This window comes from Saccostrea echinata, unplaced genomic scaffold (assembly GCF_033153115.1).
Source record: "Saccostrea echinata isolate AGI-Se365-2 ecotype Australia unplaced genomic scaffold, CSIRO_AGI_Sech_v1 ptg000002l, whole genome shotgun sequence".
NCBI lineage: Eukaryota > Metazoa > Mollusca > Bivalvia > Ostreida > Ostreidae > Saccostrea > Saccostrea echinata.
Window position 1 is genome coordinate 29,648,281 of NW_026889751.1, and position 27,614 is coordinate 29,675,894.

General features: G+C 33.4%; 2 protein-coding genes across 3 annotated transcripts; one reads left to right on the forward strand and one right to left on the reverse strand.

Annotated features, from left to right (window-relative positions):
• Positions 1-508: 508 nt before the first annotated feature.
• On the reverse strand, positions 509-19,602 carry LOC133178244 (sphingolipid delta(4)-desaturase DES1-like). Its single transcript, XM_061312988.1, has 10 exons — positions 19,404-19,602; positions 16,672-17,414; positions 16,059-16,210; positions 15,665-15,693; positions 15,469-15,499; positions 5,754-5,989; positions 4,797-4,859; positions 4,004-4,134; positions 3,057-3,118; positions 509-699 (listed from the first exon to the last, which is right to left on the reverse strand). Exons 1-10 carry the CDS (start codon positions 19,483-19,485, stop codon positions 546-548), a joined length of 1,683 nt encoding a protein of 560 aa, XP_061168972.1. The 5' UTR covers positions 19,486-19,602; the 3' UTR covers positions 509-545.
• LOC133176806 (transcriptional repressor protein YY1-like) lies at positions 19,599-27,543 on the forward strand. 2 transcript variants are annotated; one of them, XM_061311879.1, is made up of 10 exons: positions 19,599-20,110; positions 22,855-23,005; positions 23,790-23,828; positions 24,529-24,586; positions 24,864-25,022; positions 25,134-25,303; positions 25,753-25,803; positions 26,091-26,126; positions 26,410-26,463; positions 26,573-27,543. In XM_061311879.1, exons 1-9 carry the CDS (start codon positions 19,672-19,674, stop codon positions 26,447-26,449), a joined length of 1,143 nt encoding a protein of 380 aa, XP_061167863.1. In that variant the 5' UTR covers positions 19,599-19,671; the 3' UTR covers positions 26,450-26,463; positions 26,573-27,543. The 2 variants fall into 2 exon arrangements, with proteins under 2 accessions (XP_061167863.1, XP_061167869.1); XM_061311885.1 differs by lacking the exon at positions 23,790-23,828 and having other exon boundaries at positions 19,600-20,110.
• The last annotated feature ends 71 nt before the right edge of the window (positions 27,544-27,614 follow it).

Sequence of the window (27,614 nt, forward strand, 5' to 3'; positions counted from 1 at the left end):
GGCAAGATTAAAGTTTTTGCGGATAGACAGATAGACCAAAAACTATTATGCTCCCGAATCTTCCATTACGGGGGCATAAAAATATAACCCCAACATGCCATAAATAACTATATCATTAAATTTTTTTTGAACTGTACACAATGTTGTGTGAGATTGCAATTGTTGTAAGTGCTAGTATCTTATTTCAAATCTGCAACCTACATAGATGTATGATGTATATATATTGAAAACAGGATATCAAAAGGATTTAAATCAGCAATGAAGGAAAGATATGTCAACTGTCTTTAAAACTGAATTATGCAATATTTCTTGCTCCTACGTTCACCAAATACATGAAATTCAGAGGCACTGGTACGTTTTACCACCGCAAGCAGTAGTAAAACATAACACTTAACCATTTTTTCAGTTTGCAGAAATTAGTGTTTTTGAACTTTTTTTATTATGCAACAATTCATAGAATCAAAATAAATCAGTTCTGCTAGAGAATACAAAAAAAGATTCTGGAAAAAATTCTGTGTCACTTCCTCTTCACTTTGACGATTGACCTATTTGGGTACGTGTCGCCGTAGAATTAAGTTACGTCCTTCTGCCTTAATGTATCCGAATTTGGAATAAAATGGGATCATTCTTTTTTGACACTCAACGGAAACCTTAAAGCAGCCAAGCTTCTTGCTTAGTAACGTTAAAACATCAACAAACCTGGCAGAAAAATAAGTAGCAAAATAAGCAGTTAAATTCATAGGTTCAGGTTTTATAAAGACTATAAATATATTGCACATACAGGGTTTCAGGCCTTTGAAATGCCTCGGTCTCAATTTTTAAAAGATACCTTTTTCCCAACTGAATGGATTAATTTTCTCAAAAGTCATAACACTTCCCCCACCCCACCCCCACCTTACCCCGACACAAATAAAAAAAAACATACATGTCTATTTGGATACCGGGTATATACTAACTAAAATTGCTACTTATGTGGCTGCATATTTAAAGAGAAAATTAGCCTATAACAATCACCAGATATCAAAAATAGAATGAATTGTAAATTTTAATGATTTTCCTACATTTCCGAAAAGGTGGCTTATTTAAGTTATTTTTCCCAATTTTCACGGCCTAGCCAAGTACCAAAAATAGTATAAGAGCCCTGAATTATACACTTACAAACTAATGAATAGTCAAATTAGCATCTTCAATAGAAACGCAGCACCAAAGAAATTTAATATTTAACTTTTCAAAAGTTGCTTATGATGTATTTGACCTATAAAAATGTTACTGAAGTTAAAATAAGTTTAAACTGATAAATGTAATAAAATATTACCATGAAATATATGGAGATAACGAACAGTATTCAAGCTCAAAAGTCCATTAAACATTACAAAATAGGGGCAGAGCAAACACGGACCTCCAAAACATCAGAGGTGGGATCAGGTACAATGGAGGAGTGAGCATCCGCTGCCGACCGGTCACACCCGCCGTGTGCTCCTTGTCATGATCGGGAAATAACGGAAAAATCTGTCGACAATTCAGTGTGTAAATAATGGCCTAACAATTAGTATGAAAAACGTCAGTCAGCATTTGACTCAATGATAAATTGTATTTGCTGACAAGGTCATTGTATCTACCATAAAACTTACGGAATGATGACTTTAAACGAGACTGCTGATATTCTTGTTTCATCAACTTGATTGTCAATAATTTACCTCGTTTTAGAAATTGTACATACGTAGAGCATGCTCTTGCGTATCGAATCAACTGAGAGATATAAACCTCGTATGCAGGTGATGAAGGTATATTGCTGCATAAGTAAGGGAAGTTGACGATGGAAAAGTTAAAGTCACGTTTATCATAAAGTTTGGTTGTTAGATTACCATTAACGTCTTTTCCAAGTAAAATATCCAAAAATGAAACATATGTGTCAGACTTTAAGGTATCTTTTATCTCAAGCTCACCGGGATATATCGTATCGACATAAGAATGGAAATAACCATTGTTAATTGACAATACGTCGTCGATATATCCAAATTTCGAGTTGAAGGCCACAGCAATTGTTTTCTTCTTATCACGTATAAGATTTTGGACAAATTCTGCTTCATATGAATACAAAAAAATGTCTGCTAATAACGGGGCGCAATTGGCAATAGATTGTTGGAAGATCTGGTCTCCAAAAACCACATAGATATTGTCAATCAGAAACTCAAGCATCTTTTTAATGTCAACTTCAGAGTACTTGTGTGTACAATCAGAATGTTTTTTACCATTTCATAGAAAAACATGAAAATCGTGCTCGCTCTTTTTTGAGGAATAATTTTTTTTCTTTGTGTTTGTACTAATTTAAAAAACTCAGAAAAGAAATAACGCCATACATGATTATTGACCCTAGAGGGATGTGCTTAAGTTGTCAGTACGGTTGGAGATATTTTATAAACTAAACCAATTTAAGGATTTTTCTTTCTTCTTGTGAAAAATTGTTTCAAATAAATTAACAATCATTAAATGTTTCTATTGATGGTAATAACATTAAGTAGTGACCATGCATACGACAATTCCAATGCAAGATTGTTCCACAAAATTGGGACAACTGGACGTGTGTTGGACGGGTTATGGATACCAAATCGCTTGGTGACTTCTAGGTGATATAATTGACAAATCACGCTATGTCATTTGATTTTTAAAGGGGAGACCGCTTCTGTTGCAACCTCACTGATCTCCAACTTCATTATCAGCGCAAAAATGGAACTTTGGGAAATTGATTTTTGGACAAGAAAGTCATTTGATGGTCTTTTCAGGACACCAAAACATTTGACAACTCGACTCCGTTGGGCAAGCCATATTAGATATACTAGATCTAATTAGACAAATGTTCAATAAACAAATGAGAATTGAGTTTCATGCGCAAGCAATTTTTTCTATTGTCACTATATTAACTGGACATCAGGACTAGGGTTACAGCAAATAAATTCATATGTCGTAGATAAATTGTTATAACCATGATAACCATTTACTGTTCCGGTACTATAAATGCTATACAATTGTATCGTGATTTCCTTTCTTTCACTTACAGCTTGTCTAATTGTTTTCCTTGATATGAACTATGCACAACCACATCTTCTATTCTGCCTTTCTGCAATGGAGAAATGAAATATTAGTGAAGTTTTGTTATTAGTTAAAAAGTATTCGTGACATAACCAAAAAAACCAATAAATCATGTTCAGTGTAGTGGTAGGGTGTTCGCTTTGTGATCGGGAGGTCCCGGATTCGACTCTCTTTTGCGGCGGCGCCGCTTCAAACCTAAGACATAGGTCAAAATTTGTCGCATTTAACCTAAAAGCAGGTGAAGAAAAATTCGAATGAGACGTTTACAATATACAATCAATCAATCATATTCAACATCTACATTTTTATGATTCTCCAACAAATCAAAAGTTGTACATAGTAAATATATAAATTGTGATTTCTAATATTACTGAATACGTCTGCTTATATATCGCTAATCCGAAACTGGTCGCGGTAGCCGAGTTTTAAGGCGTTCGATTCGTGATCGGCAGGTTTGGGTTCGATTCTCGTTTCCGGCGTCACGTCAAACGTAAGACGTTTAAAATAGGTATTGACTGTTCTTTCTCCAAGCACCTGGCACTATAGAAGTGAAAGTCAAGGATCTTTCGAATAGACCTTAAAAACTGAGGATCGATGTTACGGTAGGCGTTGAAGGGATGAAAATCGCTCACTGCTACGGCCAATAAACGCCATGTCCAGAGCAAGTTTTAGGCATTGCACCTAATGCACGTGACCTCTCTACGTGAGCGAAAAATTCTCGAATGGGACTTTAAACAACATACAATCATCCAACCCTCTCCAAATCATGACAAGTGCAAAATATTTAACCATTTAAATCAGTTTATCTCTTTGAAGAATGCTTTAAGACTCTTTACTCGAAGAAATATATGACATTTTTACTTTGAAATAACAAGATTTCAAAAGGGATACTGGAGGTATTTATATTACATACAATACCACACTGTAGAACAAACTTCAGTTGCGTCACTAGAGTGGCGGATCCAACAACTTGGTGGGTGACTGTGTCCTCTATCACTACCGTGTAGTACAGGTTTGACTGGGACTTCATTAACTGGAATCGCTCTGAAATTATATTTCATTTAGTCATCATTCCTTGCAAATATGAGAGTATTTTAAAAATCTGATTTTGTGTTGATTTTTTTTATAAAATGACACATTAAGCCCTAGTTCTCTTTTTTTCAGTAGTACTGACACTTACTTTGTGGGAAAAATTCACAAATGTTTGACTACACCAAATGATATTCGGCTTTGTATTCTTTTGTATTATTCTTTATAAACACAGTAAGAAGCTAAATAGGTTTCCGCTCTTGTACCCTCAATTCCTTTTGACAGTCGAGGGGTCCCTCCCAGACCCCTCCTCCATAAAGAGATGAAGGTCTAAATATGAGATCCCGGGATTTAGCCAGCTCCTGGTTCACGGTTTACCTATTCCATCCATTGTCATCATTTTGGTCAGGCTAGCTACATTGGTTTGGGGTCCTCACTCTTCTTTTTAAAGTGATGTCTTTGATTTGCTTCTTTAACATGTATTATACTGAGTTATTCAGGGTTTTTTTGCTTTTGTTTTTTTTTTTAATATTAGGACACTTACGGTAATTTGAATAGGGAACCGGCCACAGCATGCGGTTCGCCATTCGAATAGTCAATAGAGAATAGGGAATAACCTTCTAACTTCTGATTGCCGTAAGAACAATATTTCAATGATTTAATGATGTGTTGATTACCTTCAAATTGTTCCTTGGAAATGTCACCAACTTCTGTAAGTTGTTTGAGGAGTGAAAGGTAACCTAAACAAATGAAACAGGATTAATTAGTTTTCATCAAATCAAAGATAGGAAGAGTGAAGGAAAGACAATGAATGGCTGTCATCTCACTGACTAAATAAGAGGTTCAACGCTGATTTATCATTTACTTGAATTGTATTCATCTCAAATCACTCGAAGGAAGCAATCTCTTTTGGTGAACAATTCATGAATTATGCCATGTAGTAAGTCTAAACCACATGACACACTTATAAAATTTTCAAATCAAAAATATCAAAAATAATCCTCTATAAGGAAAACCTTCTTAATTGCTGATTTTCAGTACGGTTTAATTTTAATATCCATTTTCACATTAATTAATACACAACAAACCTAAATGCAGGAAAAGTAAAACATAATTACTAAGTATTTTGCATCAATGAAGTATCAACTTTTACAAGTTATATTAATTTTTTGATGAGGTCATTACTGGAGGAAGCTAAAGATCCCCCCCCCCAAAAAAAATTCCCTCAAATCAACTAACCAAGCTCTTTGACATAAAATTAACCTTTCTGTATGGTGATCAAATTTGCATTGGTTAGAGGTAACATTAACCTTAGTAAGAATAATCTTTGTCTCGGGACAAAATCTCACTACAATTAAACAGAGTCCATAGGATAACCTAAATTCACCGATAAAACGTACGTTCTATCATCAATAACCACAAAGCTACCTAGACATCCAAAGATCCAGAAATCCACTGCATATAGTTCAGACACTGTACCTCTACTTTGTTTTGCAATCATGAAAATGGAATATACAGAGCAATTATCCTGTTTATAGCAACAATCTACCACAATTTTTCCTTCCACGCAAAACTCCAAAAAGCTAGTTACATGCCAAGAAAAGTTGGTTAAGTGTAACTTGAATGTATCTGACCTTTATCATAGTCTGAGATACACAGAGGCCTTATTTTTAGCCCCTCCCCGGGATCTGTCAAGTTGATTTCCGGCTTGTAGCTGGCACATTTCTGATCCCCAAACTCCAGATCATGTAGGATTTGTGGATCAAATAAATAACACTCCTCAAACCCATTCTGAAATAGACGATATTGCAAACCATAGAATCTCAGTTTCAGGATGGTGTATTTTTGTATTGTGTGTTTTTCTGTCTGTCTAAATACATTGATTAAAATAAAAATCGCTAAAATTAGTAGTTTTTTTAAAAAAATGTATTTCTTTGTACATAAATGTAAAATATAAAGAATGCAAACAGTGACTGAATTCATAAATCCAGTGAAGAATTTGATTCCTGAACCGGGCAAAACAAAACGGACCCTAGAAAACGTTACAGAGGAGATCAGGTGCCTTGGAGAAGTAAGCAACCCCTGTCGACTTGTCACGCCCGCCGTGAGTCATCAGTATTGATTAGGTAAACAAAGTAATCCGCAGTAAAAATGGTAAAAGAAGCAATGGCCTAGCAAATGGAGAGAAACATGTCAGTCAAAATACGAATAAATGTTATTCGCAATCAAGGTCATTATAATGACCATAGAATTTTCGAAAAATTGACTTTAATAGAGATAGTTGAGATTGTTGAAAACCTTGTAACATAAACTTATTTCAGAAACCTATCTCTGTTTTTAAAATTGATCGTACGCAGGGCAAGCTTTTGCGAAATAATACCATATTTGGTTGATGTTTGAATATTACAACATAAAAAAAGTTTTTATTAGCCGACACGTTTTCTATATTCTTATAAAGCAGATATTATTAAATAAAAATTTACGATGTTTTGATTAATTGACGTAAGCGAACTAGAAAAAAAACACCACAGAGTCATTTCACTATCGACGTTAATTGCAAGCTATATGACAAATGAGATGACTTCAACTTTTCCATCGCCAACTTTCCATTTATGTTCATATAGAAATACGATATGTGAATACTTTTTTTTTTATAAATTGCTAATTTCAGTTATTATCTATTTATGTATTAATCAATATTTTAACAGACGTATAAAAACACACAAAACAACATACAAGTACGATCAATTTAAAGTACATTATAATACAAAATATGTAACATTTGCTTTCTGAAATTAAATCAATGAAATATTGAAGACGTACATATCAAAATTACAGAAATGTTTTACCATAAGTATATAAGGTGAAACAGATTATAATAATAAAAAAAAACCTGTCATTGACAATTTTCTCTAGTTATAGGCCGGTGTAGGAAATGATTTCAATTGGAGATAGAGAGATGCACAACTTAAATTAGCTTTGTCGTTTTCTATTGTGTATTAATTATATACTGGCAAATACTTTCCACAGATATCTTATTAAGGTTCATAAAACCTCTGATCACTCATGTAAAATGTTACTTAAACTCTTACGATTTCCAAAAGAAATGTATTCTATAAGTAATATACATATAATCATAGCATAGTTTGCGGGGTAAAATTGGATAAAAAAAAGAAGACATTTTAACTTGACTAATTTATAAAGGAATAAATCCGAATAATAGACATTTATACCATTAAGAGTTATCTCTCTTATCAGAGTATCAATGAACCTTAAGTACTAAGACAAAAGTTTTCCTTCTCTGTAAAGTATCTAAGCAATAGTAGATAACAAAAAATCTTTCATTTCCATTTCATTACAATTATACATGTAATTAATATATTAATCAAACAAATCACAGAATTTTAACATTTCGAATTTAGCCCTTTTTAAGCTTTTTTTAATTTATTTATTCTTATTTTATTTTATTTTAATTTATTTACTTGTATTTATTTATTTATTTATTTATTTATTTATTTATTTATTTATTTATTTATTTATTGGTGTAAAAAGGACTACAGTTATAATTGAAACAAAGCTATAAAAAGTCGATAATACATAAAACGAGAAAACGATTACCGAAGACATCTTTACAATCCAGCAGCTTACACGTCACCAAGTATAATTCATCTTCCACAAGATGGGGTTTCAATTCAATTCGCTACCGAGATTAACAAGTCCATTCAATCCTATTACTATCTGGTACTATAGAATTCTAATTTAACAGTTTAAGCCCAGAAGCCCTAAACATTTAAAGACGAAACAAAACCTAAATGTCTTGATTCCTGTAAAGTAAAAGTCGTAAAAGTTATTATAAATAATCAAACTTAAAGAAAGTCATATTCTGAGGAAATGTAGTCGATATATTTTGTGAATTACACACTCAACAGAAATTGATGGTTTTATGGTCATCTTTGATATGATGTATCGAATCATGAAAAAAAAGTAGTCTAATCATAATTTATGAACAATTCTCTTCAAAATCTATCCAGAATTGATTTTTTTAATGACTCTAGTTTAATTTTTCATCTCTCAGATATTTATTGAGAAATTAAAAATTGTAAACATGGATATATTGATTGATTGTATGTTGTTTTACGTCCCGTTCGAGAATTTTTCACTCATATAGATACGTCATCATATATGAAAGGGCTTCAAATTTAGACCTTTACTCGGCACTCAGGGCTATGGTGGCATATTTCTGCCCCCTACATGCAAGATAAATTATGTTAACATGCAACTTAATTATGTAGACATGCAATCTATTTATGTCAACATGCAAAATGATTATGTTGACATGCAAGTTACCAATTTCTTTAGAGAATCTAATTTTAATTTTGGTAAACTTACTTACTGATCTCATTATAAGACATCATACAAGCAAGATACAACAGGATTATGTTGACATGCGACTTATTTATGTTAACATGCAAGATAATTATGTAGACATGCGACTTATTTATGTCAACATGCAAGATAATTATGTAGACTTGCGACTTGTTTATGTCAACATGCAAGATAATTATGTAGACATGCGACTTATTTATGTCAACATGCAAGATAATTATGTAGACATGCGACTTATTTATGTCAACATGCAAGATAATTATGTAGACATGCAACTTATTTATGTCATCATGCAAGATGATTATGTTAACATGCGAGTTAATTATGTCAACATGCGAGATATGTATGTTAACATGCAACTTATTATCTTGCATGTTGACATAAATACCTTGCATGTTAAAATAAACACTGTAACTCGCATGTCATAAATAAGTTGCATGTTGACATAAATAAGTCGCATGTTAACATAAATAAGTTGCATGTTAACATAATTATCTTGCATGTTGACATACATAAGTCGCATGTCTACATAATTATGTTGCATGTTAACATAAATAATTAGTATATAAGTTAACATAAATATCTTGCATGTGTTAACATAATTACATACATAAGTCGCATGTCAACATAATTCTGTAGCAGCTTGCTTGTATGATGTCGTATACTGGCGTAAGTGAGTAATTTGACCAACATCAAAATTAGATTTTCAAAAAAGATTGGTAACTTGCATGTCAACATATTATCGTGCATGTTGACATATTTATCTTGCATGTTGACATACTTTTCTTGCATGTTACATGTAACATAATTTATCTTGCATGCAGGGGGCAGAAATATGCCACCATACAGGGCATATGAGCAGTGAAGGTTCTTTGTCGTGTCAAAGCCTACCATGACACGGGGCCTCGGTTTTTAAGGTCTCATCCGAAGGATCCGCAGCTTTCACTTCAAAGTGCCGAGCGCTTGGCGAAGGAACAGAACTTTGCTACCTATTTTTTATCGACTTAGGTCAGTCGCGGCCGTGATTCGAACACGGAGCGAGCGCTCTACCGTAATCATGGATATAAACAACAATATGGAAAGACTGACTGTTTTACAGTCAGTGTTGACAGGGATGCTTTTTTAAAACACTTTTCGGGGAGGGGGGGGGGGTATTTTTAGGTGCATATTATGTTATTTTCGAACTCTGAGGAGTGGAATGCAGTTTTGAGAGCTCGTCCTCACAACGTCAAGGGTAGTGCATGACAACGTGTGGACTAAGGAATCACAACGTCGGGGTATTCCATGTGTGGATTAAGGACTCACAGCGTCAGGGGTAGTCCACGACCACGTGTGGACTCAGGACTCACAAAGTCAGGGGTAGTCCACGACCACGTTTGGACTCGGGACTCACAACGTCGGAGGTAGTCCACGACCAGGTGTGCATGGACTCAGGACTCACAAGGTCGGGGGTAGTCCACGACCACGTGTGCATGGACTCAGGACTCACAAGGTCGGGGGTAGTCCTCGACCACGTATGGACTCAGTACTCACAACGTCGGGGTAGTCCACGACTACGTGTGGACTCAGGAATCACAACGTCAGGGGCAGTCCACGACCACGTGTGGACTCAGGACTCACAATGCACCATGTCGGGGGTGATCACGTGTGGACTCGGGACTCCTGACGTTGTGAGAATGTTAAGAGCTTTGCACTCAGGAATTCCTCCTATTTTTGTACCAGAAATTGTGATTCCGCGGATTTATGACTCTATATAGAAAAAAATTATAATTATAGGTTTACAGTTATCCCGCCTAAACCGTGAATCAAATGCCATATCCAAATATTTCAAATCATTGAATATCTCCTGTTTATTTTCCCATATGACAACTACATACATGTATTAAGTTTCATGCCATAATACAGATTTGTATTAATAAATAGAAATTATGTTAGAAAGATAGCCATTCTAAATTAATAATTTGAATTACAAAATAGTAATTTGCAGCTCCAAGGTAACAATTTAATAAAATGATAAATATGTAATTACAACTTTAATTTTTAACTAATTTCATAATTCATTCTTATCCTTAAAAATTAATAATTTTTATATCTAAAAAAAAAAAGATAAACCTGACACAGCCCTTAAAATCTTTCGTAGAACCTCTTGTTGGGAGAAATTGATCACAGCGTAACAAATTGGGTTTATGCTATTTTGGTTGTACTTAAACACTGTGTTGACTTTGTACAGACTTTTAACCAATATTTTCTTCTCTCCGTGGCATTCTTTTAATCGCACCTCTTAAATTTTAAATATTGATAACACCGTCAAAGTGTCTTGAAAATCCAATAATTGATTGTGAAGGAGAGCCGATCTCTCTATAAGCAAGTATCTAGTTCACAATGGACATCCTTGTTCATTCACGTCAAATAGCAATGCTTTAGTAACACTGTCAGAAATGTTCCCAATAGGAAAACATTCATCGTAACATACCGCTAAATAAAGACTGAATAAAATGAAGGGGTGTATTGAGAAAGTTGAAAAACTGCATGGGGATACTATATGAAGTTATAGGTCAATCTTCTTAATTATGCCAAGTATCAAATTAAATATTCAAGTCTGCAGAATAATATTGATAAATTTTGAAGGAGTATTTTCATATAATTTTCAGAGAGAGAGAGAAAGAAAGGGAAAAAAAGGTGTGTTCGTTTTCAATGTCATTAATTGTCTATTAATTTTCATTCTGAAATTGAAACTTGATTACATTATAATTGTGTTGTTATTTTCAACTTCACGCAGATTGGAAATTAATAAATAGAGGGAGAGAAAGGAGATTCGTCTTTGGGTGAGTTTGATAAAATAATAAAGATGTACCTTTATAAAGAATTTAAAACATCTGGAAGATTATTTGAGCAAAATTTGGATTTTTCTGTCCTGGTGGACATAGAACATAGGAAGAACATAGATACGTTAAAAACGTGTGAGAATAAGCTTTTTTTTTTTAAATTATCTAACTGTAAATGTTCTTTTTATATGTACAAAGGGTCATTTAAATCGACGAGAAAAGAGGTACTCAACCAAAATGTGCCGAGCTTGCTGCAAGTTCAGGACGTGTTTAAATATCTTTGTCTGCGTGAATACACATGTTCAGCTTGAAAAGAATGAAAATTGTTTCTTTGCACCTTTTCAATAATTGCAGTATGCTTCTCCCACTATACCCCAGTTATTGGACAATGCTACAAGACACCACCGTGTTTTGTTAGGTATTCCTGCTTTCACGTGTTCGAATTGAAATCATACACGCGGAGATTTTTAATTTTGTGCAGTTTTATTAATTAGTATGAAAAATGTATGCTAAATGCAAACCATACTGAAAAACAGCAATAAGGTTTTCATTACAGAGGATTATTTTTGATGTTTTTGATTTCAAAAGTTTATGTGTATCATATGGGCTTTAGGCTTACTACATGGCATAATTCATGAATTGTTCACCAAAAAAGATTGCTTCCATAAACATTTTTCAAAAATTCTCATTCAAATACTTTAAACACTACAGATTTATCCATAGGACATGAATGCCCCGCACAGGGTACATTTCTAACAGCAAGAAAAAAATATCTTTCCTCTTTGGTCTGTGATTTATTCATCCCATCTAATGTCTAACAGTTAATAAAGTCTCATTGTTTCAAGTTCGTTCTCTCATATTTTGCATACTATATTTCTTAAATGTGTATAGTAAAATACTCCTACAGAGATTTATACATGAAATAGGTGAAGATAACGAACGGGGATCGATCTCAAAAGCCTACAAACAAACCAAATCTGTGAACAGGGCATAAAAACACGGACTCCTCGAAATTCCAGATGTGGGATCAGGTGACTAGGGGAAGCGAGCATCCCCTGTCGACTGGTCACGTCTGCTTGAGCTCTTTGTGTTGATCACCAATATACAGTGAAACTTGTCTAATCCTGATGTGTGTACTCTGAAATCTTAATAAAATGTAAACTTTAAGTCTCTTTCTTTAAATTTAATTGTTTGAAATATTTTCTATTCTGGAATCACGGTTGTCTAATCCAGCCAATTTCTATAGAACTAGTGGTGTCAGAATTACACAAGTTTTACTATATAACAATGCATAAGTTTTGAAAATAATATCTTAAATAGTTACTTTAAAACTGTGCTTTATGCAAAATAAGTAATAGTATGTCAAGGTCATACATGTACAGGTGAAAGTCACAAAATTATTAAACGGATATATAGCTTTCACCTTTATATATATCGGTGTTCAAGTTTTGATGAGAATATCTTGAATAGTTACTTGTAAACTTTGCTAAATGCAAAATAAATAATAATGAGATCAAGGTCAAAGGAAAGGTCAAAGTAATAAAATTATGAGCAGTAGAGTATCTCCTATTAATATTTTTCAGTGTATGAGTTTTGATATATTTTGAATAGTTACTTTGAAATTGAGCTAAACACAAAATAGGGAATAGTGAGGTCAAGGTCACAAGGAAGGTCAAGGTAAGAAAATTATGCCACAGTTGAATAGCTCTCACCCATAATATGTATCAGATAGTATGTAGGTTTTTATTGTTATTTAAATAATTTAAAAAAAAAATGATTTTCTTTGAAACTGAGCTAAATGCAAAGTATGATGGATGAACAGATGGAAGGACAAGGATGGAACTTGAAAGATCGGAAGGATGGAAGATGGACATGACAAACTCTATACGTCCCAGCCATATTCATAGTGGGGCATAAAAATCTGTTGAAGATAAATTTCCTTAAATTAATTCCATGCAGATACCTGATATTGGCCATGTAGTTCTGAAGAGGAAGTAATTTATGTGCTAGTCCCCTGAGCCACAATGCTCACCAATCATATAATAACTGGAAGAGATACATCTAAACAATACAAGCATGCTTCTAAACTTAGAATCAATCTATTCCTTTCTGATTAGCTTATTCACCATTTATCACAGAAAAGGGACATTTTTGATGTACTATTTATGATAGGGACTTAGGAAGGGGTTTATCCACAGCTGAGGATTGTCCGAGCACCAATAGTGATCCGCCATTCCATAACCTTATCCCTATATATATAGACAGGAGTCCATTTTTCAACAAAATATCTTACTAAACCCTACGAAATTGATATTGTAATTTATTTCAATCTGTAGATTAACTTCAATGAGATTTTAGTTGTACAAGAGAACTAAAATCAATAAGCATTTTGTTTCACACAGTGGACTAGATTTTAGAACCAACTAAGATTACCGGTATGCCACTTAGATTTCACTGGGACCAAGGATCTTATCTAAAAGTTTGAAATATATGATTTTAATTCAAGTGGAATTGGATATACTTCAATCTTTGGTATCAAAAGAAGAATATTTTTTTAATTTTTTTGTTAACCGATATGAATGTACAACTTTAAAGATAGCTGGGTATTACAAGCTTATGGCATCCTAATGTACATAAATCATTTAAGGTTCAGAGGAATTATAACCAACAAAATCGTGCATTTGAGCAACTTAGGAAATAACAGATTGTATCCACTAATTTACAATTATCTATGACCAGCACCTGAGCATGTGTGCAAATGAAAATCATGAAAATAATTAAAAATACAACTAATCTTTTCTAATCTTTAATTGTGGCAAGTAATGTAGCCTTTATACATATGCATTCCATGTAAAAATTGACGTAGCTTAGGTATTTTTAAAAACATAGATAAAGCATATCACACTTAAAATAGAATCAATAAATTTTGTCAAAACTATATAAATAAGCCTTCCTTGCTGATCAGGGTGTCAGATCCAAACATTTCACCTTTAAAACAATTTACATTCGTTTAAACATAATTGATCGATGTTGATATGCATAGCAGTCTTTCTGTGTCTGTCTACAAAAAAATCCTTGATAGAAAATCAATACAAAAGCTTTAAAAGCCTTCAATTTTTGAAGATGATATATTGTATATATTATAGGGTAATCCTGCCTATTGCACTCATCAAAATCCGACATCTGCTTACATCACATACTAAGTCTATCACAAAAACAGTTAGTGACCAACATAAACATTGTTAAATACTTCTGTAAACTGTAACAAGAGACTACTAACAGCACCAGATTTATACAAAAACAATCTACAATATCTCACCGGCCGTATTTAAAAATTCTGTTTTAAATTCTCAGATTTTTAAATTAATGGAACATTAAGATGTTTATCAGCACATTTCAATTCCATATTAAACTGAAAGGTATCTCATCGTTAAATAATCAATGCCTTATACCTTGTCCTACCACAATATCCAAAGAGACGTTTCAGATTTCAATTCTTTTGTATAATTTATTTAATTTAAATAATATTTATTTCCAAAAGAAAAGAAACAGATCAGACAAAAGGCATGAATTGCTTTTCAAATCCTCACCATCATTTTCTTTATTACATGCACAATTAATATTCAGCTTCTTTAGTTCTTGAATAAAATGTCCATTGACTGATTTATAATAAAGCTTACATTTCTTTAACAGTGGTAACACAGACATTGAGAGCATTTAATGCACTTGTTTTGGGACACTACAGGGACATTTTTATGGCCTCATGAGTTTCTTTTGATAAAGAATGTCACATAATTGGAAAGACATTTAATTGACAAATTACACTTAAAATCTTTAAATCATGAACACGCTGTATGATGAAAAAAAAAAATTTGATCTACCAATCTCAAACAAAATTCAGAAGGGGGCATGCGTAAAAGCATCATAAATCTATTGGTTCGTTGTAAAATATTTAAAAAAAACAGTACAACAAAAAAAATACTGGCCCTGCTAACATTTTTCTTTTTTACACACTGGAAACTATGCCTGCACTGCTTACACCACAACAATAACTCAAAACTCTGACAACACGTTCAAAATTACAGACAGGTCCATCATAAACGAGTGATTCTTCATTGTGTTACTCTTAAATGTCTACCCTTTAACAAGGGGCTTTTGACTCATGTGAGCTAAAAATATAAAAGTATACCTGTATAGAATCTCACTATGCTATCTATAATAGCAGAGCTACATGTTCTGACACTTAAGCAGCTGTCATACGATTGATGCCACATCTAGATAAAACAGTGCAAATTATTCCAATGTCTTAAATATTAAAATAAAATATGGTGTACAGGTACTGGGAAATCTGCAGATTTCTGCACTATTACAAACATTCACACATTAGAACTCATAAAATCATAAAAACATCCACAAATGGTTTATGAGTACTATGAAAGGGATGATGTTAAATTTATCACTCAATTTTGCTAAAACAGCAACATTCACAAACCTCCATCAAAAGTTTACCCAATTTATAAAATTAACAAATTTGTCTCGTTAAACTGTAAACAAATCATCTTTACACTTAATCAGGTAAACTCTACATTTCCTCCCTCAATTTTGACATTTCCAACAGAGGAATATAACATCATAGTGCAAAACCAAAATTATAGTCTCTCTTACTAGTGAATTAAGAGTTTGTAAAGACAGACATACAAATACTAGTAACCATGGTAACAGACATGCTAATTATCCTTTTTTTCTTCCGATTCCTTAATATTTCTTCTCACTCTAGAATATGGCCCTATCTCGGGGTCCGTTATAAAGTCATAAATGACCTTGACCCAAGAGTCATAGTGAGGCAGGTTGTCGTAATACTCTGGCGCAATTTTCTTTACCTGAAAAATCAAAAAGAAACCTTTATATATCTGTCAATCATTTCATTAAATAAACACAGAGAGTATTGCTGAAGCAGTTCATGCCCCCCCCCCCCTTCAGTCACAATGCACATATTTGTTATCATAGAGGCTTATACTTGACAAGTACTATAAACACCAAAATGAACCTAGAGAAACATGTATAATCCTATAAAAGACTCTTCATCTTAGACATAAAAAAAACAAGTATTTTAGAAGCCTCTTCATGATAAAGAAGTCAGCTCTCAGTGTCATAAATAATATTAACAAAATAAATTGTGTGAAGGCATTTTTAAAAAAAATTGAAACCCTGAACTAGCTAGATTGATCAAAAAAAAATCCACTAAGTACTGCTATAAAATCATTAAAATTTTATACAAGTTCATGGCTATTCAACCATGACACAAAGTTAAACTTTGTAAATTGCTGTTGTTGAGTCTTACCTCTGGTAGACGACACCCAGGGATGCTGGGAAAATCATGATGTTCGTTATGATATCCTACGTTGAAGGTTAAGAGATTCAAGGGACCATAATACGAATAAGTCTCCTGGCCTTTAATAAACATGTAGTGCTCGGAGATAAAATGTCCTGACATTGGATGTAGTCCAGTGCCTAGGAAAGTCCCTTGTATAAAATAGAAGATGGCCTTGATACCAAAGTACTTATACACTATAACATCAAAGGTCACTTGAACTATGAAGTTGACAATCTCCAGTGTCGAGACTGGCATCGGTCGTATAAACAAGGGTCGGAATGCATAGAAGTAGGGTTGGAGAATCACCCAGATCAATTTTGTGAATGTACGATTGAACATCCTACCCTCAAAATCAGAGGGAATATCCACATCCTTCTTCTCATCACCTTGGTAACGGTGATGCTCTAGGTGATATTTTTTGAATGAGACAGAAATGGGAACACCGATGGGTAGATTAGCGATCATTCCCAGGATTCTGTTTGCTAGAGGACGACTGTGTCCAAACGCAAGATTGTGAGCAATTTCATGAATGGCAAGATTCAGGGAGTGGTTGATGGTCCCCCCAAATACGTAAGCCATGAGGAACACTACCATCCAGGACTGGGAGGAGATGATAGACATGGCCAGAATCTGCAGGGATACCAGGAACAGAACTTTGTACTTCAGATTGGGGTCTGGTCGCATCAGCTTCTTTATTTGTGGGTATTTTGCTGTAATGAAATGAAATTTCAATTAGTTTAAGAGTTGAAAGCACTTTTTTTGCATACAGTGTTCATATTCATTATGCTTGGCCAAGTTGGGATTCTGGGTTAAATGCAGAAATCAATAGAAGAACAGACTGTACGCAGTGACATTATTTAAAAGTGTTGTGATTCCTCAAGTGTAGATTCCAAGAAGTCTGATGAAAAGGAAAGAAATTGAAATCGATACCTCCAAAGAGCAACAAAGAACTCAAGAACAAGAAATTTAACATTGAAGCTTACACCTGCATAATAATTAAAAGCCACCATTGACCAAATTACAAAATCCATTTATTAAAATCCCAAACTACTTTACTATGAAAATGAACTGGTTTTCAAAGAATCCTATTGAAGAAAAATAGATACCTTCTTCCTGTTTTACACTGAATTTAACAGTAGCATTGTCATCTAATACTTTAGCTATTCAACAACTCTTGGTTCTCATATATTGTTAAAATAGCTAGCTATGCATTCCCTAAAAGTGGTAATTAAATCACAAACTTAAGACTACCAGGTAAATGGATAATTAAACTAGTCAAACTCAAACCAGACATAAATTCACTAGCTTTTTCATTCTGACTGTCAATAAAAAGAAGCCATGTAAGGTCTGATTTTAAGTAAACTGTTCATTAACTGAATTTACTTTGAAATTCCTCTAATATTAAAAAATCATCAGAGCTTTTTTTCTATGCTTTTAAGCAGCATGAAACTTTACAGAATAAAATACTTATGTGAAAAGTGAAAACAGAATTTATTGCAAATAAAAGCAATCAATTACAAATTCAAGCCAGTTATAATTACTTGTTTTATAGTCTATGCCATTTACTTACAATTAAAGTAAAATTGGGGCATGATAAGAATGAGACAAACCATGACTCCTTATATAAGAGACTGAGACCTTCTCATGAGTAAACTATTTACTATTAAAATTTACTATTTCAACAAAGTTAATTTTTTTCTCTCCTAATAGAGTCCCCTGTATGCCAAATGTATGAATGGCATAACTGGTCTTATGTCATTCTTAAATAATCACAAGAAATAAAGCCTCTTGTCAAACATATCTGTGTAGTTTAAACGATTTAAATGTTCTGTTAGACATGACACATTCTGCTTATTTTCTAAGCAATCAAGCATAGATCACTGAATATACTGAAACAATTACACATTATTTAAATGACCCAGTACATTTATATAAACTGTTCTGTGTTAAATACATTGCTTCCTTGCTTCTTGTCCTTTGTTAGATATGATCATGAAAAGCTAGATTCAAATAAATCATATTTTAATTTGAATATATCTTTCATGTTAATTAAAACTTGAAGCATTACATTTGGAATAGATCTTATATCATCAACATTAAAATTCTTAAATCGAAGACAACACAAACTTTAATTTCACAACCTGTGCTTGATACATTACATCTGAAATTAAATATCTCTAACTAACATACATGCTACTGTATATCTTAAATCAAATACAATTAAAACTTTCATAACATCTTATTAGCCTTTATGATTAAATGCATACTTAATTATATCCATTTCAGTTATATAAATTATAAATTAATTCTTTTGACTGATGAGCATTTCACCTTTCAGTTTTCTTTTTTTCATAAATCATACCTTTACACCGTTGCTTTAATTTAAGTATAACAGTGTTATACGAAAAACAATATGATCCGCCACATTTACGTTTAGATTTATGTAATTTTACAAACAGGGATGCAAATTCTAGCGAACGAAATGGGGCGAAATATGCTAAATCTTAAAAAAGAAGAAAAAATCCAACTTTATCGTAATTTAAACTAATGACCGTTTAAAAGACTTTAGAGTTCCATGATTTTAGAAGTCAATGCATAACCTTCATGCACCGGCATCATGCATCAGTTGTGAAAGATGGCGCTGTCATGCGGTTTAATAACGAAAAAAAAATAAATACAAAATGTATTGACTTAAATACCCATAATTTCTTTCCTTCGTGTCGCGTGTGGTTCCTCTGTGTACACCCATTCGTAATCTTCTCTTGACACTCGTGCACCCATTTTCAGTATCCGTCTTGATGAAATGGCAGACACGGCCCTTCTGATCGCCTCACGCACCGATCAATCGTACCACTCCAACACTTATGAGTCACGTGATCGTCTATGCAAAACAAGTCATGTGACTCAGAAGTAACTACGCGATTTGACCCCCAACGAAGGTATCCCCGCCATTAACGTCAAACCAACATGGCGTCCGTCATCGGATCAGAAGTAGAAATACAGGAGGTGGAGGTTGAATCAATCCCAGTTGAAATGCCCATAGAGACAGTTGAAACAACAGATGAGACAGTTGAAGTTCAACCTATGATAGCTCTTCAACCACTCCCAGATGCACAGGAAGAAATTGTTTTACAGACAAGAGAAGAAGTTGTAGGTGATCCGAACCTCGTGTACGCAGATTCTATACCTGTACCTGCTCCTGAAATTGAAATAAGTACAGAGGAGACACATACGTTGAAGAGAGGTAGAGGAGGAAAGAGGAAGGGTGCTAAAAACCGTGGACTTTTAAGCGGTTTAGGAACGGAACTAACTCTTGACTCCCCTTCATCAGCTAAAAAATGGGAACAGAAACAAGTGCAAATAAAGACACTGGAAGGAGAATTCTCTGTGACTATGTGGGCTACAGGTATGAAATAGCATAATTTAATTCAAAATTTTTATGCTGTAGATTTATTTCATTTTTATTTTAGTTTTAAATATGTTTACTTTGTTGCTAAAATGAGCAAGCGATTAGAATAGGTCGGAGTGTTAAAATGACGTCACCATTTCAGGCGCCCCCGAGATATGTATATTTCCTATCTATATCACCCGTTGTCATCTTTGAGTTTTGGCCATTTACTCAAATGTAGCTTCATAATCGTCTTTGTTTTGGTTTGGTGTCGGCCATCATGTTTTGCTGGGCGCCGCCATGTAAAGAACATGGCGGTGGCTCAGCAATGGCGACTGGCGGCCATTTGTATCAGGTACATGACTACTTTGCAAAAAATTCATAGTAAATAGTGAAAGAGCAATCGCAAAAGATATGTAAATTGTTAGCTCAGTTTCCTTTTATTTTAATTTGACTAACGTAGAAACACAACAGTGCCCTGAATTTGGAATATTTGCTCGCATTCTTTAGCAATAGCAGTCGACCTTGGTTATCAACAACATGGCTTCCTTGCCGAAATCACCATTTTGGCTCAGGTTCAGATTTTGTGACGTCAGTAAAAATTGGCCAATCACATTTCAAGACTGCCAAAGAAGGAATTTATTGTAAATATAATTAAAGGAAATAAAAAAACCTTAAATATATAAACAGTGTATACATAATAAATTTATTTTTCAATCGGTCTTATTCTTGTTTTAAAAACTTAAATTGAGTGAGACATGTTTTATGTGATATATTGATTAGACTAGTATTTGTCTTATTAATAAAACCTAATTTAGTGTACATATAAATTTCCTTGCAGGAGTTATTAATCAAGGTAAATTTTCTACCATATTAATCAAAGTAAAATTTCTACCTTTACAAATTCAAGGGGGAAAAAGTATTTTTGCTCTCTTAAGCCAATTAATTCTTTTTTTCTTTCCATGACCTCCTGCACAGGCCAGAGGCTGATATTTTTAATTTCTCGAACATGATGATTGGGTACCGTACATTAGTATCATTTGGAACATCTGGATGATCATCCTGACATTTATTATACATTTGATTTTTAAATTTGCAGTAGACTTATTAAGATACTAAATGATGAAGTAGAAATTTTTAGGTACAGACTTTTACAAACTTTTAAGATGTAAACTGTATTATATTTTATATCTTGACAAAGATGTTAATAATTTTGCACCCACGGTTTTATGGGAAGTCTCATTTGCAGGTGCTTATAATAGCCTATTGTGTAGTGAAAGGTGAATTGGCAATTCATAACCCTATGAATGTATAGAAGATAAACTTTTTATGCCCCCTTATCAAAGATTTGGGGGTATATAGTTTTTGCCCTGTCTGTTTGTCTGTTTGTCCGCAAAAACTTTAACATTGCCCATAACTTCTGATTGGTTGGAGCTATGGCTTTCATATTTCACAAGTGTATTCCTTGTGACAAGACCTTTCTTTGGGTACAACCATATTTGACCTTGACCTTGGAGTTTGACCTAGTATTACAAAATTTTATCCAACTTTAACCTTGGCCATAACTTTTGAACGGTTGGAGCTAGGGCTTTCATACTTCAAATGTGTAATCCTTATGACAAGACCTTCCTTTGGATACCAACAACTTTGACCCTTTGACCTTGACCTTGGAGTTTGCCTACGTTTGAAAAACTTTAACCTTGGCCATAACTTTTGAACAATTGGTGCTAGGGCTTTCATACTTCACATATGTAATCCTTGTGACAAGACCTTCCTTTGGATACCAACAACTTTGACCCTTTGACCTTGACCTTGGAGTTTGACCTACTTGTGGAAAACTTAAACCTTGGTCATAACGGTGCTTCAGCTTTCATATTTCACTGTTATATTTCTTGTGAGAAGGCCTTTCCTTAGGCACCATTATTTTTTACCATTTGACCTTGACCTTGATGTTTGACTTACTTTTGAAAAACTTTAACGTTTACCATATCTATTCAATGGTTGCTGCTAGGGCTTTCATATTTCACAGGTATATTCCTTGAGACAAGACCTTACTTTGGGTACCAACATATTTGATTTGCATTTGAGAGAGTTTAACCTTTGCTATAAGTTGTCATAAGGGGGCATCAGTGTTTCTCAAACACATCTTGTTAATTTAAGGTATTCAATGTATAACGACCATAATTTGTATCTAATAAATGAACGGTCCTATATTTGTACTTATGGTATCATTTTGAAGATATTATGAGATAAAAATGCTCCACCAAAGAAAATTACAAAAATTTGATTATTGTCAAATTAATTGCACCTTGAATTTTACTTTGAAGTCTATGGACAATGCATGTGTTATTAAGATATTGTAAAAAGTAATTTGAATTTCATAAAAAGCTCTTGGTGAAAATATTCATACACTCTCTCTTTATTAAAGTATGAAATAAAATTAATTACCGCAGATATTTTGACGAAATTAAAATTTTCTTCTTTGCATCAAGGACAGATAACTCTTCAAAAACTTTTAAAGTGCAAAATGACCAGTTTCTTATATGTTATCAGTCATGTGAATTTGGTTCATTTCACTTTCATCATTATCTAGCAATGCATTTTTAACTAGTTTAAAATGCTTCAAAATTGTTCAAAATCCCTTCATTATACATTGAATACCTTAAAAGAAAATTCCTGGTCAGAAAAGTTTTGAATTTATGAAAGCTGTCTGCTTAAGAGATGTACAATAATATAAGTATTTCTTCAAAAAAAAATTCCAGGAACAGATGATAAAATAAAACTAGAAGAGGATGCCTCAGTATCTGAAACTGATGCAGACTTCACAGAGTATATGACAGGCAAGAAACTGCCACCAGGGGGCATTCCAGGACTTGACCTCAGTGACCCCAAACAGCTGGCAGAATTTGCAAGGTATCTCACAGTCCTTAGTTGTAATCTTTAGTATATATATTGATATAGCTTCATTAAAACCATGGAATGTTAATGATGTAAGAATCTGGTCAGACTGTATTTTTACTATCACTGGGTACAAAAAAGTTTCACCCTTAGATGTACACATCATGATATATGGTCATTTTTTTATTTGTTAGAATGTTCATGATTGTAGAAAAAAGATAATTATGAGATATCAATTATATATACAGTTATTAATTAATTTATATCAATAACTTGCATCAAAAATATATTGATTTCAAAGATAAAATATTGAGAATTTGTATCAGTGAATATTAAGGCAAATTTCCTTATGTAAAATATCTTGTGCAGAACACATGCTTTGAAAAATGAGCTTTATTGACTTTAATTAGTTTCTGGATCAGCCTAAATAAATCTGATCTGTATATGCTGGTGAACTTGTCTGAGGGTGAAAACATGCAGAGGTCAAACTATTTATAATGCAGTAGGGACATGCATGAATTTGGAACATTTTTCTGTAAGGGCTAGCATGAATGTTGTGTGCGAATGCAGTTTGCTTCACTTCTTTTCCATTGGGTGAATGCCTGCAATTTGCAAATTTTACATATGTTTTAAAGATTTTCTCTTCACTTTAGTAGTAAATTCCAATACACATATTATCAGAGAAGGTTTATAACTATTGGGGCAATAGTTTTAACTTGTTTTGGGTGCAGGCGTCCTTGAGTGCTGACACAGGGAGACCTAAGTAATGATCTGTTTTGTTGTTGTCTCCTTTTTTCAGTCTCCAGCACAGGGACACGGCTCTGCTGCAGCACTCAAGGTATTTATCTCACCTGGCTAAATGGGAACCACCCTCTGTCGCTGTTTACCCTGCTGATCGTGCTGCAGTGTAGGGTTCTCTTGTCACTGAAACTGTCCCCCGTCAGGTTCTCATTGCATTAATCGTTTGCTCTTATTTATGTTTGGCATGTACTTTTTAAGGAAAAAAAAAACATATTGAAGAAAGGCCTTAGTATGCTTTGGAAAAAAAGAAAAGAATTTTTTTTTTTAAATTATTCTTGAAGCTTTCAGTGACAGGAGAGAGCTTTTTTTCTGTTCTCTCTTCTATTTCAACTAATGATTTAGCACAAGCACTAGAAACTCATTTATTTGCCACATTATATTTTCTTCCCTCTGCTTGCTTTGAGTAGGAAGTAAAAGTTGACAAAAATCACTCTTAACATATGCTTATGATTTACATGGAAGATGATTGTTTTGTATGGAAGTTCAAGGTCACATAAAAAAATTAAATCAGGAATATTTTATGAAAATGATTCGTGTATTTTGCTGAGTAGGAAAAAGAAAAAGGTATACTTGCATACATTTTATATGTCTGCTTTATGTAGTTTTTTGTTTAAGGAAAATGCCCTCTGCAATACTTGTTTTGTGATTTGAGGTATAAATGAAATTTCTGCTGTGAAAGTATAATAGAACAAATCTAAAATGACAAATCATTAATGTGTGAGTTTTTTTTTTTTCAGAATTAAGCCCAGAAAGCCAGCAGATGATGTTCCCCGGACAGTCCCGTGCCCTCACAAGGTATAGCTAGTGCTTGATTAGGTCCTTTTCTTGCCTTAAGACACACAATTCCCAGAGCTGTGTCTTTCTTCATTCTTATAAAGTGTTTCATGAAAAATGTATCTTGATAAACTTCAATAGTTTGGTTCAACATAACCAAGTTATTCTAGGTGTATCAATTATACAATGTATTATATGTATAAATTAGTTATACTATACTATAATTATGGCATGATTTTATTCCAAGCACCACATTACATTTTTTGCACATATATTTATGTTTGCATTTTTGCGTTAGGGCTGCAGCAAGATGTTCCGAGATAACTCGGCCATGAGGAAGCACCTACATACACATGGTCCCAGAGTTCACGTCTGTGCAGAGTGTGGGAAAGCTTTTGTGGAGAGCTCCAAACTCAAGAGACATCAACTGGTTCATACAGGGGAGAAACCTTTCCAGGTACTCACACTATTTGTATATAGAGAGAGACAAGCTCTCTGAGGTCATATTTATAGCCCTGTTGAGTTCACATTTCTCAAGTTTTTATGGTCCATTTTGTGTGATTGACAGTGTACCTTTGAGGGCTGTGGAAAGAGATTTTCTCTGGACTTTAACCTTCGGACACACGTCAGAATCCATACCGGTGACCGTCCATATGTCTGTCCGTTTGATGGATGTAACAAGAAGTTTGCCCAGTCCACAAATCTCAAGTCTCACATACTGACTCATGCAAAGGCAAAGTAAGTCCACAAATCTCTCATCTTGTATACTGACTGGCATAAACTGAAAACAACTTTAACATAATGACTCCTGCGAAGGCAAAGTTAAATCATATACTGGCTTAAGCAAAGGTGAATTTATGCAAAGCAAAGAATTCATAAAAATTATAAAAGACAAACATACTTGTTTTAAGAGTCAAGTTTGAAATCATTTCACATATTTAAAGGGAACTTAGGTGTAAATATTTATTTTTCCTGCTTTATATGATGTCCTTTTTTCAGTAATGTGATATCTTTTTTCAGTAATGTGATATCTGTGTATTTTCAGTAATGTGATATCTGTTTATTTTCAGTAATGTGATATCTGTTTATTTTCAGTAATGTGATATCTTTTTTCAGTAATGTGATATCTTTTTTCAGTAATGTGATATCTGTTTATTTTCAGTAATGTGATATCTGTTTATTTTCAGTAATGTGATATCTGTACAGTTAGGGAGTGACAGTAATAGCAGTGTAGATCTGTAAGTACTGGTTTGAGAGAGGAAAATCATCAGTATCATATAAAGATTCTCCAAATTCAGTAACCTTTACAAGTGAGCAATGTTCAGGATACTTTTAAAATGTTGAGTCAGAGAATTAGCATGGAAAACTTTAATGAAAACTTAAGAGTTAAATGTACATTGAAGAAGAAATTTGTTTTTCATATAGGAATTAATTACCTTTTTTAAAATAGTGATTTCATTACGTTTTTATTTTAAACATGTTTTGATAGTGAACATTTGAGAGAGATATTTCCTTTTGTTTGTAGAAATCAAGCCACAGCATACCAACTGCCATCCTCACAGTAAGTAGATGTATAATTTATGTTCAAATCAAAGGAATTTAATCAAAAAATCTGTCAAGGCTACTCTATATTAATTAATAAGGAACATTTTTACCAAGAACTTATATTCTGGACTTTACCATATGAAGTTTTTGTATAAAGGCAGATCCAGTTTATATAGATGTCTTTTTTTTTTAATAATGGACAAAAATATCTAAATTGATGTATTGTTAGGAAACAGATAGAATTGATGATGATTCTAGCAAGATATTTAGAATTTCAAAACGTCTGTTTTTATTTACAGAGAGACAATGTTGATAGGGTATGCCTATGAAGAGCAATGATAATTATTTTTGAGGTAAGTACAGCTTGTTATTCATTTTCGGGTTGTTCAGATAAACAGCTATTCTATCGTGACACAAATTTTTGATTGTTTCAATGTAAAGAAGAATTTCTGTTATTTACAGATACATACAGGTTTTCTTTTTGGAGTAATCCTTAACACATTTTGTCCGATACCAGCAATCTGTGAAGAAAGCAGGGACTTTGACTGATGACCATCAAAGTCATTGTTGCCCAAACTTGGGTCTCAGACTTCGGCATCGTGTTGTGGTCAATGACTGTCTGCCTCATTGACATTTCATCCTTACTCATTATTTATTATGTTGTTCATTGTGGAGTGGATTCATTCGAGAAGTGCTTTTCTGACATTGATAATGTAAAGCCAGTGTGAATTGTGTCATGCCTTTCTTCAATTTATCTCCAAATCTGTACAGATATATTTATTTGTTCAACAATGTGATCAATTGTCATCATCCACAAAGATTGCTTTGCTGCCCAACAAAATACTTACAAAGAAATTAGTGGATACTGTCCCCTGTTTAATATGGCATTTTAAGCATGAAATATCGAGATATACTACAGATTTTTTCAGTATGTACATACATGTATCTTCACAAATAGTTTATCCAGCTCTTGTTAATTACTCCTTTTCTGGCTGACACAGGTTTCATTAACTTGTTTACATGTAAACCCATTACCACCATTTTAACACCCTCCCCCTTATACACACACAAACATCCAATTATTGCCTACAACAAACTTTGTATTTGGTTGGAAAAGCAGCATTTTAACATCATGTTTTAATGATGTATTATTCATGTAGATGAGGGATAAATGATCAATTTTATACAGAATTATTGTAAATCTAACATGTACAGTTTGACCTTTGACATTCAGTTTAATTTTTTTTTTTAAAGATTTTGGTAAAATTTAAACAAGTTTGATCCAAGAAATCCCTCTCCATTTCCTGTTTTTAAGTTTATTTTTATCTGAATTATTTGGTGCAACTGCTACAGTGTATAGAACTTAAAGGGAAGCAATAAATTGTCATTCCTCAGTGGTCTTCTCTTGAAAATAAAGACAGCAAAAACTCTTCTGTTTGGTTTGTGTTTTTGTAAACTCTAGCTGCATGAGACCTGTGAAGATACCATTTACCACACAATTAAA

What these genes read in the sequence shown, in the direction of transcription:
- LOC133178244 (XM_061312988.1), bottom strand. Translation starts at nt 19,485, where the DNA reads ATGGGTGCACGAGTGTCAAGAGAAGATTACGAATGGGTGTACACAGAG. An exon ending in CTGGGTGTCGTCTACCAGAG is followed by an intron (nt 16,211 to 16,671) that starts GTAAGACTCAAC and finishes TTGATTTTTCAG; the next exon opens with GTAAAGAAAATTGCGCCAGA. An exon ending in GAAGAAAAAAAGGATAATTA is followed by an intron (nt 15,694 to 16,058) that starts GCATGTCTGTTA and finishes TGTTTGTAATAG; the next exon opens with TGCAGAAATCTGCAGATTTC.
- LOC133176806 (XM_061311879.1), top strand. Translation starts at nt 19,672, where the DNA reads ATGGCGTCCGTCATCGGATCAGAAGTAGAAATACAGGAGGTGGAGGTT. An exon ending in TGTGACTATGTGGGCTACAG is followed by an intron (nt 20,111 to 22,854) that starts GTATGAAATAGC and finishes AAAAAATTCCAG; the next exon opens with GAACAGATGATAAAATAAAA. An exon ending in CAGTCCCGTGCCCTCACAAG is followed by an intron (nt 24,587 to 24,863) that starts GTATAGCTAGTG and finishes TTTTTGCGTTAG; the next exon opens with GGCTGCAGCAAGATGTTCCG.